The sequence below is a fragment of the Myxocyprinus asiaticus genome, chromosome 3 (assembly GCF_019703515.2).
Source record: "Myxocyprinus asiaticus isolate MX2 ecotype Aquarium Trade chromosome 3, UBuf_Myxa_2, whole genome shotgun sequence".
In the NCBI taxonomy this organism is placed as follows: domain Eukaryota; kingdom Metazoa; phylum Chordata; class Actinopteri; order Cypriniformes; family Catostomidae; genus Myxocyprinus; species Myxocyprinus asiaticus.
Window position 1 is genome coordinate 60,029,043 of NC_059346.1, and position 13,773 is coordinate 60,042,815.

At 39.4% G+C, this 13,773-nt stretch overlaps 1 protein-coding gene across 1 annotated transcript in view; it reads right to left on the minus strand.

Moving 5' to 3' along the window:
• The window catches only part of LOC127426011 (matrin-3-like), a 55,699-nt gene that overhangs the window by 1,539 nt on the left and 40,387 nt on the right, over positions 1-13,773 (minus strand). The window contains exons 16-18 of the mRNA XM_051672432.1: positions 3,670-3,781; positions 3,195-3,324; positions 895-1,016 (exon numbers count right to left, since the gene is read on the minus strand). Of these exons, the coding sequence (XP_051528392.1) occupies positions 895-1,016; positions 3,195-3,324; positions 3,670-3,781 (364 nt within the window). The remainder of the gene's footprint in view (positions 1-894; positions 1,017-3,194; positions 3,325-3,669; positions 3,782-13,773) is intronic.

Here is a 13,773-nt window from a genome sequence, read left to right on the forward strand (position 1 = left end):
GTTAAGAGAAAATGAATTTTACAGCGATTGCATAGGATTTTAAAAGTTCTTGTAGCCAATAGAATCGCTTGATGATCCAAGGGGGGCATGTCGTGAAGTGGGTGTTCCTTGTAGTCTTGCTGGACGAAGATAGATACACTTGGTAAATTGGGGGAATCCCGGAATTTTACTTAAACCCCCACTATTGCAGCAAATTTCCACTGCAGGTTCCGATAAAAAATTAAGAAATCAAACGCAGCAACAACTCTGGAATATCTGGAAATAAAGCAACGGGGAATGAAAATATGGATACCATGTTTGTTTTTTACATGAGATTTTTGGGGAAAAATTCCATCACTGTGGAGAAAGCTGCTTACTGACTGAGCCACATGTATACGGGAGTAAAGAGTACACCGCACTTAAACAGTGCATGTAAATGGGAAAGCTACTTTCTTGCAGTGCAATGCTTTCTGGTGTCCATGTAAACGTAGTCACTGAGAGCATTTAAATTGCTCCCCTGTAAACAATACACTTTGCAGAAAGTGTTAACAATAGACTGTAAACAATAGACACTTTAAATATAAACTAGTACTGAAAAGATACTTGGATAACAAGTAGATGTTGACAGTTATTCCCCCTTAAAATACATTTGCTGCAACACAATAATACACTGACCAAGAGGAATATATCAAGTTACTCAAAAATATTCAAGCCAAAATCAATTATTCTTCTACCATTTAGATTTTCAGATAATAATATATTCATAATAAAGATATTGTATGGCTGCAGAAGACTTGGAAAATAGCAGACAAATTGAATGGACTATATTTCTTCTCTACAAAAAAAGGTTTTGCTGCCATATTACAGTAACTACTGCAAAAATATTTACTCTAATTTCTGTTCTAACCCCAGTACCTTCAGGTTGTTGTAGTGGTCAAGGCTGCGGCAGTGCTCTGATTTTGCTCTCTTCTCATTGCTGTAGAACATGTTACACAGCTTGCAAAAGAAGCCAGTTACTGGGATGACGTAGTTCACACCTGAAATGGGGCAAATTAATATTTAGTAAGATTTGAGCTTATTTCAAAAATACTCTAAAGTTACATTGGCTGTTTCTTAATGCAAAGAACGCAGAGAACGGACTTGATTTCTTATGAAGACCAGTCTTGCCAAGCTACCTTGGAAGAATGAACTCGGAAGGACAGGAAGACTTAGAATGCATCTTTTGCGAGTTTTGAGATGTGCTGCGATCTTCCTGTTGCATAATTAACCATCACAGCACATTTGAAGCCAGTGAGAGAACTACTGGCATTATCACATACCAGTGACATAATTATTATTACACCAGTGAGGTGTAGCAGGATAGTAACACGTTAAAAGAATAAAGTTTTTAACACTCAATTCCTCCATGTGTTTTTTTACGATATTAAAATTATGCCCAAAAACAACAACAAATGCTGTTTAACTCTCACTCTCAAGAGCTGCCAGACGTTCGTGAGCTTACAGCAAGAAACTCTTGAGGGAGGGGGCCTGGGTAGCTCAGTGAGTAAAGACGCCGACTACCACCCCTGGAGTCGAATCCAGGGTGTGCTGAGTGACTCCAGCCAGGTCTCCTAAGCAAACAAATTGGCCTGGTTGCTAGGGAGGGTAGAGTCACATGGGGTAACCTCCTCGTGGTCACGATTAGTGTTCTCGCTCTCAATGGGGCACGTGGTAAGTTGTGCGTGGATCGCGGAGAGTATGCACAACGAGCCACGTGATAAGGTGCGTGGATTGACTGTCTTAGAAGCGGAGGCAACTGAGACTTGTCCTCCGCCACCCAGATTGAGGTGAGTAACTGCGCCACCACGAGGACCTACTAAGTAGTGGGAATTGGGCATTCCAAATCTGGGAGAAAAGGGTATAAAAATTAAAAACAGTGCTTTAAACAAAACAAGTATTTAATAGTGAATGTGACTCATTCTAATTTTTGAAAATAGCTGTTAAGCTAAAAGGGGAAAAAAGAGAGTTCAGATCTATCTGAGTGAGTGTATATAATTTAACAGCTTTCTTTTACTTTTCTTATTTATTTTCTTAATTAAAAAATATTTATTTTATTTCTTGATTTATTTTATTTCTTGACTTCTTAATTGGTTTTAAAATGTATTTTTTTGGATCTTGTACTTATTTTCTTAATTTTTTTTTGTATGTAAAGCACTTTGAATTGCCATTGAAATCTGCTTTATACATAAACTTGCATCACCTATTGATAAAAAAATAGATGCAAAAGATGCATCGTGATGCATAGAGAATTGTTTTGTAATCGAATTGTTACCCTTTGGATCGTAATAGAATCATGAGGCCAGTGAAGATTCACACTCACACCTCTAGTTGTTATTGAGAAATATCTGACCTGAGATGGCGCGACTGACTAATCAGAATTAAGTATTAAAGAGAGCTGTGTAATATTGTACTATTTTCATAGCATTTTAATGTTTTCATATTTTTTTATTGCAATTAAAATACCTCGTATTATATATAATACATATAATGTAAGACAAGTGTAATGACTGACTTAATTTTTATGAAACTTTAAGTAAACAAAACAGTTCTTGCTTTTTTTTGTGTCAGGAATGAATGAATAACCTCATTTGTTCATCAGTTTCAGTTGTTTATTCAGTAACTGCTCTGATTGACTCAGTGAGTTCATTCAGGGAAGGATTCGTCAACTGATTCATACCGATAAATTGTGAGTCGGCAAGCCATTTGTAGAGATTCATTAAAAGAACTGGCTCATAAAGGCCATTTGTTCATGAATTGAACTACACTTGTCATGCTGTATGCCTGTTGTTTCTACGTGCGTCGGAAAACAATGCAGCAGAAAGACATTTTTGTGATTATTTTTTATCTCAATGCATTTAATTCAGAGTGCAAGCTCACCACTGGGGTGAAGCATAATTTCTTTTGCTGTGGCCTTTGAGGTTCAGTAGCAGCAGAGCATGTGATTTATTAAATGAGGCTGTAGTGGACATAGTTCCTGTAGCTCAATTGGTAGAGCATGACGTTAGCAATGCCATGGTCAAGTGTTTGATTACCACTGAACACACATACTGATACATTTAAAGCTTGAATGCACTAGTCACTTTGGATATAAGCATCTATCAAATGCATAAAAGGAAATGTAATGGAAATATATATTTTGGCAATGATTCTATTTTCAGAGTGTGTGAAAGTCTTACCCACACTGTGGTCAGGTAGGTAAGGGCCCAGAAGGGTTTTTTCTTGATGGTCAGTATCTTCTGAACCTGGTGTTTCACAAACTGGATCCACACACACCCCTTCACAATCTGGAAAAGAGCTGTGGTGGTTCTACAAACACAAAAATATTGCAAGTATTGAATCACTTATTTTGACAAATCAATTTCCACTTCCTGTCCATGATTTTTACAGTGTTTTGTGATTACTAGATAAGGATTTTAAATATGATTTTAGAAAATTTCTAGCTGATGAGCATGAGCATTACTAACAAAAATGATGTTCACTACAGAAATGTTCATGTCTTTTCCAGACCTGGAAACCACAATGTAAAAATTTAAATTCATTACCCATTAAATCAATAAGCTATTTTAGGCTTTGCGTTACAGTCATTTTACAATAGTTAAGAGATTTTTCTTAGGCAAGATGCAAAGCCGAGGTCAAATCACTAACATTCACCTCCTTTGTGCCACTCTTGGTCATCTGGTCCTTTTCTGTCCTTTTGGTGCTTTTAGGTTTTTTTGCCTCCTTTCTGAATTCTCTCTCCTCAGTGCTGTGCTTAGGGCGTTTCCTACAGTAACAGAGCAAAGTCTCAAGAGTTTACTACAAATTGAGAATAACACCAATTTTTTGTTACATCTTTATTGTTAAAATGGCTACCACAAGTCACAAGTGCATTCACCTAACACAAGGTTGGTCAACTATTTTGGTAAAGGGGCCACATCGGGCTTTTAGTGCATAGGGGGCCACATTGTATTCCTTTTGAGATACAATGTTCTGCATTGATTTGGTTTTTGTACCTTTTAAGCCCAGAAATAGTTGTGTACTCAATCTTAAGTGTATATGTGACTGATGGGACTATTCTGCAATTGCCTAAAGTACTGTATTGCTCTACAAAGGTAGATACTTTTCTATCAGGCATTAAAAAACCGAATAAAGGCTGAGCTTATTATAAATTATTTATTTTACCATCTCTACTTCCCTGTTAATTTATTATTCAATTTAACACTCTCTACATCAGGGGTCTGTTTTAATGAAAAAAAAAAAAAAAAAAAAAGATAGAACTTTTAATGTTTGTCGCGAAGCTGGCAAGTTTACTTATTTTATTCTCAAAACATTACTCGTTTACATGCTAAAAGGGTCATGATGTGGGTCTCGTCAATGTTTTGACTTTCCATTCACCACACAACTGAATAAAACAGGCTGAATGACTATGATAAATTATTACTGCAAGAGTTAGATTAACATACAGGTGCGAGGGGACTTCAACATTCCTAAATTGCACAAATACTGGTCAAAAGTTTTGAAACATTTGACTGAAATGTTTCTCATGATCTTAAAAATCTTTTGATGCTTAAATGTTTGAAATTAGTTTTGTAGACAAAAATATAATTGTGCCACCATATTAATTTATTTCATTACAATACTAAAATTTAATAATAAAAAAAAAAAAGTTTTTGAAATTGATGACTTGGACCAAATAATACAGAAAAGCAGCCAATAAGTGCCCAACATAGATGGGAACTCCTTCAATACTGTTTAAAAAGCATCCCAGGTTGATACCTCAAGAAGTTGGTTGAGAAAATGTCAAGAGTACATGTCTGCAAATTCTAGGCAAAGGGTGACTACTTTGAAGATGCTAAAATATAACACAGTTTTGATTTATTTGGGATTTTGTTTAGTCACAACATAATTCCCATAGTTCCATTTATGTTATTCCATATTTTGATGACATTACTATTATTCTAAAATGTGAAAAAATATTATAATAAAGAATAAGTGTTTCAAAACTTTTGACCGGTAGTGTACATATTCGTCTCCCGCTTGCTTTTGCTCATGTGTCAATGATGCCGAGATCTACTTTTATATTTGATTTCATCACTGAGAAGGTTTACTTGCAAACTCAGTAGCACCAAACATCATATATACTTCATATATACATATATACGTATAACACTTTTCCTTGAGCAGAATATTGCACAAGAGATCGCTAAATTTTTTCAATGGGGAAAGCGAAAGCTAGAAAGAGTGCACTCGTGTGCATGGTTGCCAGACTGCACAAAATAAGTATAACATTAGGTGGAATATTTCCAATTTACGCAAGTATAAATCACAAATTGGGGGTGTTGCGTCTCTTATCTGGCAACCCTAAGCATGTTAAAGGATTGTGGAGGCGCGTTAGGTCCCAATGCAAGATAACTGAAATATCCAATTAAAAAAAAAAAAAAATGCTTTTAGGATAAATGAGCCGTGGGCCACATTAAACCATGTGGAGCGCTGGATCCGGCACATGGGCCGTAAGATGCCCAGGTCTGACCTAACAAAGGCATCATGAGATTTCATTCAGAAGTTAAACTGTAGAACCTAGTCAGTCATTAGATTCATGAACTTATTATTTATAAACTCAGCAAAAAAAAGAAATGTCCCTTTTTCAGGACACTGTATTTTAAAGATAATTTTGTAAAAATCCAAATAACTTTACAGATCTTTATTGTAAAGCATTTAAACAATGTTTTCCATGCTTGTTCAATGAACCATAAACAATTAATGAACATGCACCTGTGGAACGGTCATTAAGACACTAACAGCTTACAGATGGTAGTCAATTAAGGTCACAATTATAAAAACTTAGGACACTAAAGAGACCTTTCTACTCACTCTGAAAAACACCAAAAGAAAGATGCCCAGGGTCCCTGCTGATCTGCGTGAACGTGCCTTAGGCATGCTGCATGGAGGCATAAGAACTGCAGATGTGGCCAGGGCAATAAATTGCAATGTCCGTACTGTGAGACGCCTAAGACAGCGCTACAGGGAGACAGGAAGGACAGCTGATCGTCCTCGCAGTGGCAGACCACGTGTAACAACACCTGCACAGGATCGGTACATCCGAATATCACACCTGCGGGACAGGTACAGGATGGCAACAACAACTGCCCGAGTTACACCTGGAACGCACAATCCCTCCATCAGTGCTCAGACTGTCCGCAATAGGCTGAGAGAGGCTGGACTGAGGGCTTGTAGGCCTGTTGTAAGGCAGGTCCTTACCAGACATCACCGGCAACAACGTCGCCTATGGGCACAAACCCACCTTCACTGGACCAGACAGGACTGGCAAAAAGTGCTCAACACTGGCGGTTTTGTCTCACCAGGGGTGATGGTCGGACTCGTGTTTATCGTCGAAGGAATTAGCGTTACACCGAGGCCTGTACTCTGGAGCAGGATCGATTTGGAGGTGAAGGGTCCGTCATGGTCTGGGGCGGTGTGTCACAGCATCATCAGACTGAGCTTGTTGTCATTGCAGGCAATCTCAACACTGTGCGTTAAAGAGAAGACATCCTCCTCCCTCATGTGGTACCCTACCTGCAGGCTCATCCTGATATGACCCTCCAGCATGACAATGCCACCAGCCATACTGCTCGTTCTGTGCATGATTTCCTGCAAGACAGGTATGTCAGTGTTCTGCCATGGCCAGCGAAGAGCCCAGATCTCAATCCCATTGAGCACATCTGGGACCTGTTGGATCGGAGGGTGAGGGCTAGGGCCATCCCCCCCAGAAATGTCCAGGAACTTGCAAGTGCCTTGGTGGAAGAGTGGGGTAACATCTCGAAGCAAGAACTGGCAAATCTGATGCAGTCCATGAGGAGGAGATGCACTGCAGTAATTAATGCAGTTGGTGGCCACACCAGATATTGACTGTTACTTTTGATTTTGGGGACACATTATTCCATTTCTGTTAGTCACATGTCTGTGAAACTTGTTCAGTTTATGTTTTAGTTGTTGAATCTTTTTATGTTCATACAAATATTTACACGTTAAGTTTGATGAAAATAAAAGCAGTTGAAAGTGAGAGGAGTTTATTACATTTTTTGTAACCTGACCAACTAATTGAAAAGATCAGACTCAAAAGAATGATTTGTTCAAGTTGTTTATGATCTGACATCGTTACTTCTTTTATTTAACTTATAGGGTTAGTTCACCCAAAAATGAAAATTCTCTCATCATTTATTCACCCTCATGCCATCTCAGATGTGCATGACTTTCTTCTGTTGAACACAATGAAAATTTTTAGAAGAATATCTCAGCTGTGGACATCCATACAATGCAAGTTAATGGTGACCAGATCTCCAAAAGCTTCAAAAATTAGATAAAGTCAGCTTAAAGCTAGCATTTTTGTTACTTTTGTTTGTTTGTCATGTTTTTTGTCACTCTTTCCCAATCAGTTTCACCAGAGCTTAACTGCTTAATATTCAGCAGAGCATACTTGATAATTTTTTGCCGGTGTTTGATTATTCAGATGTTTTATTTGATATCTTAGTTGGAGGTGCAGCGGTGCTCTACAAGCAATCCAAAAGACGCACGCAAGGGAAGCAAGCCAGTGTGCTTGTGAAGCTTTGTCAACGCAGCTTTAAGACTCCACTGCCGAGTATTCATCTGGCGAATGTCCGCTCCCTCGACAACAAAATGGATGAACTGCTTCTGCTCACTCAAACAAATAAGGACTTTTCTAATGCCGCTGCTCTGTGTTTCACGGAAACCTGGCTGAGTGAAGCCATTCTGGTCAGGGTGTTACATCTGCCGGACTTTCAGCTGTTCAGAGCAGATCGCATCATGGAGTTATCGGGGAAAAGGAGAGGTGGTGGAACATGTTTTACATCAACGAATGGTGTACGGATGTAACAGCGTTGAAGATGTGCTGCCCTAATTTATAGGCGCTCTTCATCAACTTTAAGCCTTTCTACTCGCCGCAGGAGTTTTCCTCGTTTATTCTGTTGAGTGTTTATATCCCGCCACAAGCATGCATGAACGCAGTGTTGTAACAGCTGGCTGATCACATCGCAGACACAGAGCAACAACACCCGGAGTCTCTTATAATTATTCTGGAAGATTTTAATAAAAGCTAACCTCACCTGTGAACTGCCAAAATACAAACACCACATCACATGCCCCACCACAGAAAGAAATATATTGGACCACTGCTACACCACTGTAAAGAATGCATATCACTCTGTCCCGACCTACAAGCAGAAACTAAAATCAGCTAAACCTGTAGTAAGGACGGTAAAGAGATGGACCAATGAAGCAGAGCTGGAACTACAAGCCTGCTTTGACTGTATTGATTGGAGTGTTTTTGAGGCTGCAGCCACAGACCTGGACGAGCTCACAAATACTGTGACATCATATATCAGTTTCTGTGAGGATATTAGCATCGCTACTTGGTAATTTTTATCATTCAATAATGATAAACCATGGTTTACAGGAAAACTCAGACAGCTTCGTTATGCCGAAAAAGGATGAAGTGGGCATAAAACATTGTACAACCAGGCCAGGAAAACACTTAAGGAAATCAGAGTGGCAAAAAGAAGCTACACTGAAAAGCTGAAGAAACAGTTTTCAGCCAACAATCCTGCATCTGTGTGGAAAGGCCTAAAAAGCATCACCAAGTACAAGATACCTCCCCCTCACACTGTAGAGAGTCAACTAATGGCTAATGAACTGAATACATTTTACTGCAGGTTTGAAAAACCCAGTCTCACACCCCTCCATCGCTCTGACCTTCACTTCACACACACACCAACACCTCCTGGAACCCCCCTCCTCCTCCCTCCTGCGACTCAATCTGCACTTATGATCTGTGAGGAGGATGTGTGCCGGGTCTTTCAGAAACAAAAGACTAGGAAAGCTTCAGGCCCAGATGGTGTTTCACCTGCCTGTCTGAAATTCTGCACTGACCAACTGGCCCCCATCTTCACACAGATCTTCAATAGATCACTGGAGCAGTGTGAAGTTCCCTGGTGCTTCAAACGCTCCACCATCATTCCAATCTGTCCATGGATCACCAGCTTTCTGATAGGCAGCAGCTAGTGAGACTGGGGAAACTCACATCTGGGACCCTCACTATTAGCACTGGTGCTCCTCAGGGATGTGTTCTCTCCACTGCTCTTCTCCCTGTACATGAATGACTGCACTGCAAAAGACCCGTCTGTCAAGCTCCTGAAGTTTGCCGATGACACCACGGGCATCAGCCTCATCCGCGATGGCAACGAGTCTGCATACAGACAGGAGGTTGATCAGCTGGCTGTCTGGTGCGGTCACAACAACCTTGAGCTGAACATGCTCAAAGCAGTGGAGATGACCTGTACATCTCCAGAGTGATGAAACGTGCAGGTTGAATCACTCTGGACCCCACACACCCTGCCCACTCCCTCTTTGAACTGTTGCCCTCTGGCCAGCGCTACAGAGCACTGAGTGCCAGGACATCCTGCCACAAGAACAGTTTTTACCCACAGGCCATTTTCCTCATGAACAATTGAACTGCCTCAGGACTCCCCCATAGTGCAATAATGTAAATACATCTCATGTACATATGTAAATTCACATATTTAAATCAATAACTGTACATACCCCTACCTTGCACGTACATTACCACTTGCACATACGCCATTCTGTTACATGTCCTATTATTTGTATGTCTATTTATACTCTTACATCGTTTTATATTCTGTGTCTCATTGTAGTGTTCTGTGTGCACTTGTTACTCATATCACCAAAAAAAATTCCTTGTGTACGTGAGAACACTTGGCAATAAAGCTCATTCTGATTCTGATTCTAAAGTAATCCATAAGACTCCAGTGATTTAATCAATGTCTTCTGAAGCAATCCAGTTAGTTTTGGGTGAGAACAGACCACAATGTAACTCCTTTTTCACTGTACATCTTGACAGCAGTCAGCTTGGCTATTATGATTTCAAGCTTGATTACATTTCCTATAGTGCCATTTAGCACTCTGCACATGTAAGTGCTAGGAAGTGTAATCGAGCTTGAATCATGATGTGTCTAGAGACTGCAATGACAAGATGTACATTGAAAAAGGAGTTATAGGGGGCCTGGGTAGCGAGAGAGTATTGACACTGACTACCACCCCTGGAGTCGCGAGTTTGAATCCAGGGTGTGCTGAGTGAATCCAGTCAGGTCTCCTAAGCAACCAAATTGGCCCGGTTGCTAGGGAGGGTAGAGTCACATGGGGTAACCTCCTCGTGGTCGTGATTAGTGGTTCTCACTCTCAATGGGGCACATGGTAAGTTGTGTGTGGATTGTGGAGAGTAGCATGAACCTTCACATGTGGAGTCTCCACGGTGTCATGCATAACGAGCCACATGATAAAATGACTGTCTCAGAAGCGGAGGCAACTGAGACTTGTCCTCCGCCACCCAGACTGAGGTGAGTAACCGTGCCACCACGAGGACCTAGTAAGTAGTGGGAATTGGACATTCCAAAATTGGGGAGAAAAGGGGATAAGATTTTAAAAAAATATATAGAAAAAGGAGATATTTTTTTCTCTGTTCTCACCCAAAACCAACTTGATCACTTTAGAAGACATTGATTAAACCACTGGAGTCGTATGGATTACTTCATTGCTGACTTTATCTCCTTTTTGGAGCTTTTGGATTTCTGGTTACCATTCACTTGCATTGGCTGGACCTGCAGTGCTGTGAAAAAGTATTTGCTGATTTCTTCTATTTTTGTGTATTTTTCACACTAAATTGTTTTTCTTCTTCAAACGAGATATAATATAAAACAAAGGCAACCTGAGTAAACACAAAATACAGTTTTCATTATATATATATATATATATATATATATATATATATATATATATATATATATATATATATATTTATTTTTATTTTTTTAAGATATCCAACACCTATATCACCCATGTGAAAAACGAACTGCCCCATTAAACTTAATAGCTGGTTGTGCCACCTTTAACAGCAACTACAACCAAATGCTTCCGATAACTGGAGATCAGTTTTTCACAACGCTGTGGTGGAAATTTGGCCCACTCTTCTTTGCAGAACTGCTTTAGTTCAGCCACATTGGAGGGTTTTCAAGCACGAACTGCCCATTTAAGGTCCCGCCACAGCATCTCAATCGGGTTCAAGTCAGGACTTTAACTAGGCAACTCCAACACTTTAATTTTGCTTCTTTTGAACTATTCAGAGGTGGACTTACTCCTTTGCTTTGGATCATTGTCTTGCTGCATAATACAGTTGCGCTTGAGCTTCAACGCACGGACTGATGACCAGACGTTCTCCTTTAGGATTTTCTGGTAGAGAGCAGAATTCATGTTTGCCTAAATTACTGCAAGTCGCCCTAGCCCTGAAGCAGTAAAGCATCCCCACATCATCACACTAACCCCTCCATGCTTGACTGTAGGTATAATGTTCTTTTTGTGGAATTCTGTGTTTGATTTACGCCAGATGTAACGGGACCCCTGTCTTCCAAACAGTTCCACTTTCAACTAATCAGTCACAGAACATTCTCCCAAAAGCTTTGAGGATCATCAAGGTGTGTTTTGGTAAAATTCAGATGAGCCTAAATGTTCTTTTGGGTTAGCAGTGGTTTTTGCCTCATCACCCTTCCATGGATGGCATTTTTGGCCAGTGTCTTTCTGATAGTGGAGTCATGAACAGTGACCTTTATTGATGCGAGAGAGGCCTGCAGTTCCTTGGATGTTGTCCTCGGCTTTTTTGTGACTTCCTGGATGAGTCGTCGCTGTGCTCTTGGAGGAATTTTGGAAGGTCGCCCACTTCTGGGAAGGTTCATTAATGCGCCAAGTTTTCTCCATTTGGAGACAATGGCTCTCACTGTGGTTCTTTTGAGTCCCAGAGCCTTTGAAATAGCTTTGTAACTCTTCCCAGACTGATGTATTTCAATCACCTTTTACCTCCTCATTTCTGGAATTTCTTTCAACCGTGGCATAGTGTGCTACTGGGTGAGACCTTTTAGCCAACTTCATGCTACTGAAAAAGTTCTATGTAGGTGTTGATTTGATTGAACAGTGCTGGCAGTAATCAGGCCTGGGTGTGTCTAGTCCAGCTGAACCCCATTAGATTTGGGGATTTAGTAACTAAGGGGGCAAATACTTTTTTTTACAAAGGCCCAGTTGGTATTGGTTAACGTTTTTGCTTCAATAAATGACATTATCATCATTTAAAAACTGCATTTTTTGTTTACTCAGACTACCTTTGTTTTATGTTATATCTCACTTGAAGATCAAAAACAATTTAGTATGAGATATACACAAAAATAGAAGAAATCAGGAAGGGCAAATACTTTTTCACAGTACTGTACAGAGCTGAGATATTGTTCTAAAAATCTTAATTTGTGTTCAGCAGAAGAAAGTCAAACATATTTGAGAAGGCGTGAGGGTGAGTAGATGATGAGAGAATTTTTATTTTTGGGTGAACTATCCCTTAAATGCAGTGGTTCCCAACCACTGTGCCGTGGCACATTAGTGTGCCGTGAAAGATTGTGAGGTGTGCCATAGAAAATTATCAGATTCCACAAAATACATCAGGGCTCTGGACTGAAACTCATTTTTCAACCATTTTTCCTAACAGTTCGATTAAACTTTGCAAGAGGTCGCATTTGTGCGACTACAAATTTGACTGACTCTCTGATTGTGCTCTGTCGTTTTTTGTTCCGTATGAGAAATATCAAATGGCAAATGTTCTAAACGCAAAAGGAAACAGCTTTACCAGGATCAACAATGGTTATGTGGGACAGTGGGATAGAGGTGTGCCATGGGATTTGTTTGATTGTAAAAAGGGTGCCGTGGCAGAAAAAAGGTTGGGAAACATGAAGAGATAGGGTGCATGTCTTCAGTGAATATCTTCAGTAAATAAATATTGATTTCAGTCTGTTACTCAGACAAGCTAATGTATGGCTTTAGAAGATTATATACAGGGTTCCCACACTTTTAGACCAAGGAAATTCCATGACATTTTTAGTCATTTGCAATTGCTGGAAACAGATTTTAAAAATCATTTTGATGTAGACTGAATCATTAATTAATCATTCAGACTAGGGATGGGACGATATGTTTCTCACGATTCGGTATGATATGAGGTTCACAATATGATATAATCTTTATTCGCTATAACACTTAAATGACAAAGTATGACATAAAATATAGATTTTTTTTTTTTTTTATGTTTGCGCATAATGCACATTATAATTTCTCATCAAATTGAAGTTAATTTATACACAATATAAATGCTCAAAGTTTAAATAATAAGAGTTGCTCATATACAGTTGAAATCAGAAGTTTACATACACCTTAGCCAAATATATTTAAAATCAGTTTTTCACAATTCCTGACATTTAATTGTAGAAAACATTCCCTCTTTTAGGTCAGTTAGGATCACTACTTTATATTAAGAATGTGAAATGTCAGAATAATAGTAGAGAGAATGATTTATTTCAGCTTTTATTTCTTTCATCACATTCCCAGTGGGACAGAAGTTTACATACACTTTGTTAGTATTTGGTAGCATTGCCTTTCAATTGTTTAACTAAGGTCAAACATTTTAGGGAGCCTTCCACAAGCTTCTCATAATAAGTTGCTGGAATTTTGGTCCATTCCTCCAGACAGAAATTGTGTAACCGAGTCAGGTTTGTAGGCCTCCTTGCTCGCACATGCTTTTTCAGTTCTGCCCACAAATTTTCAATTGGATTGAGGTCAGGGCTTTGTGATGGCCACTCCAATACCTTGACTTTG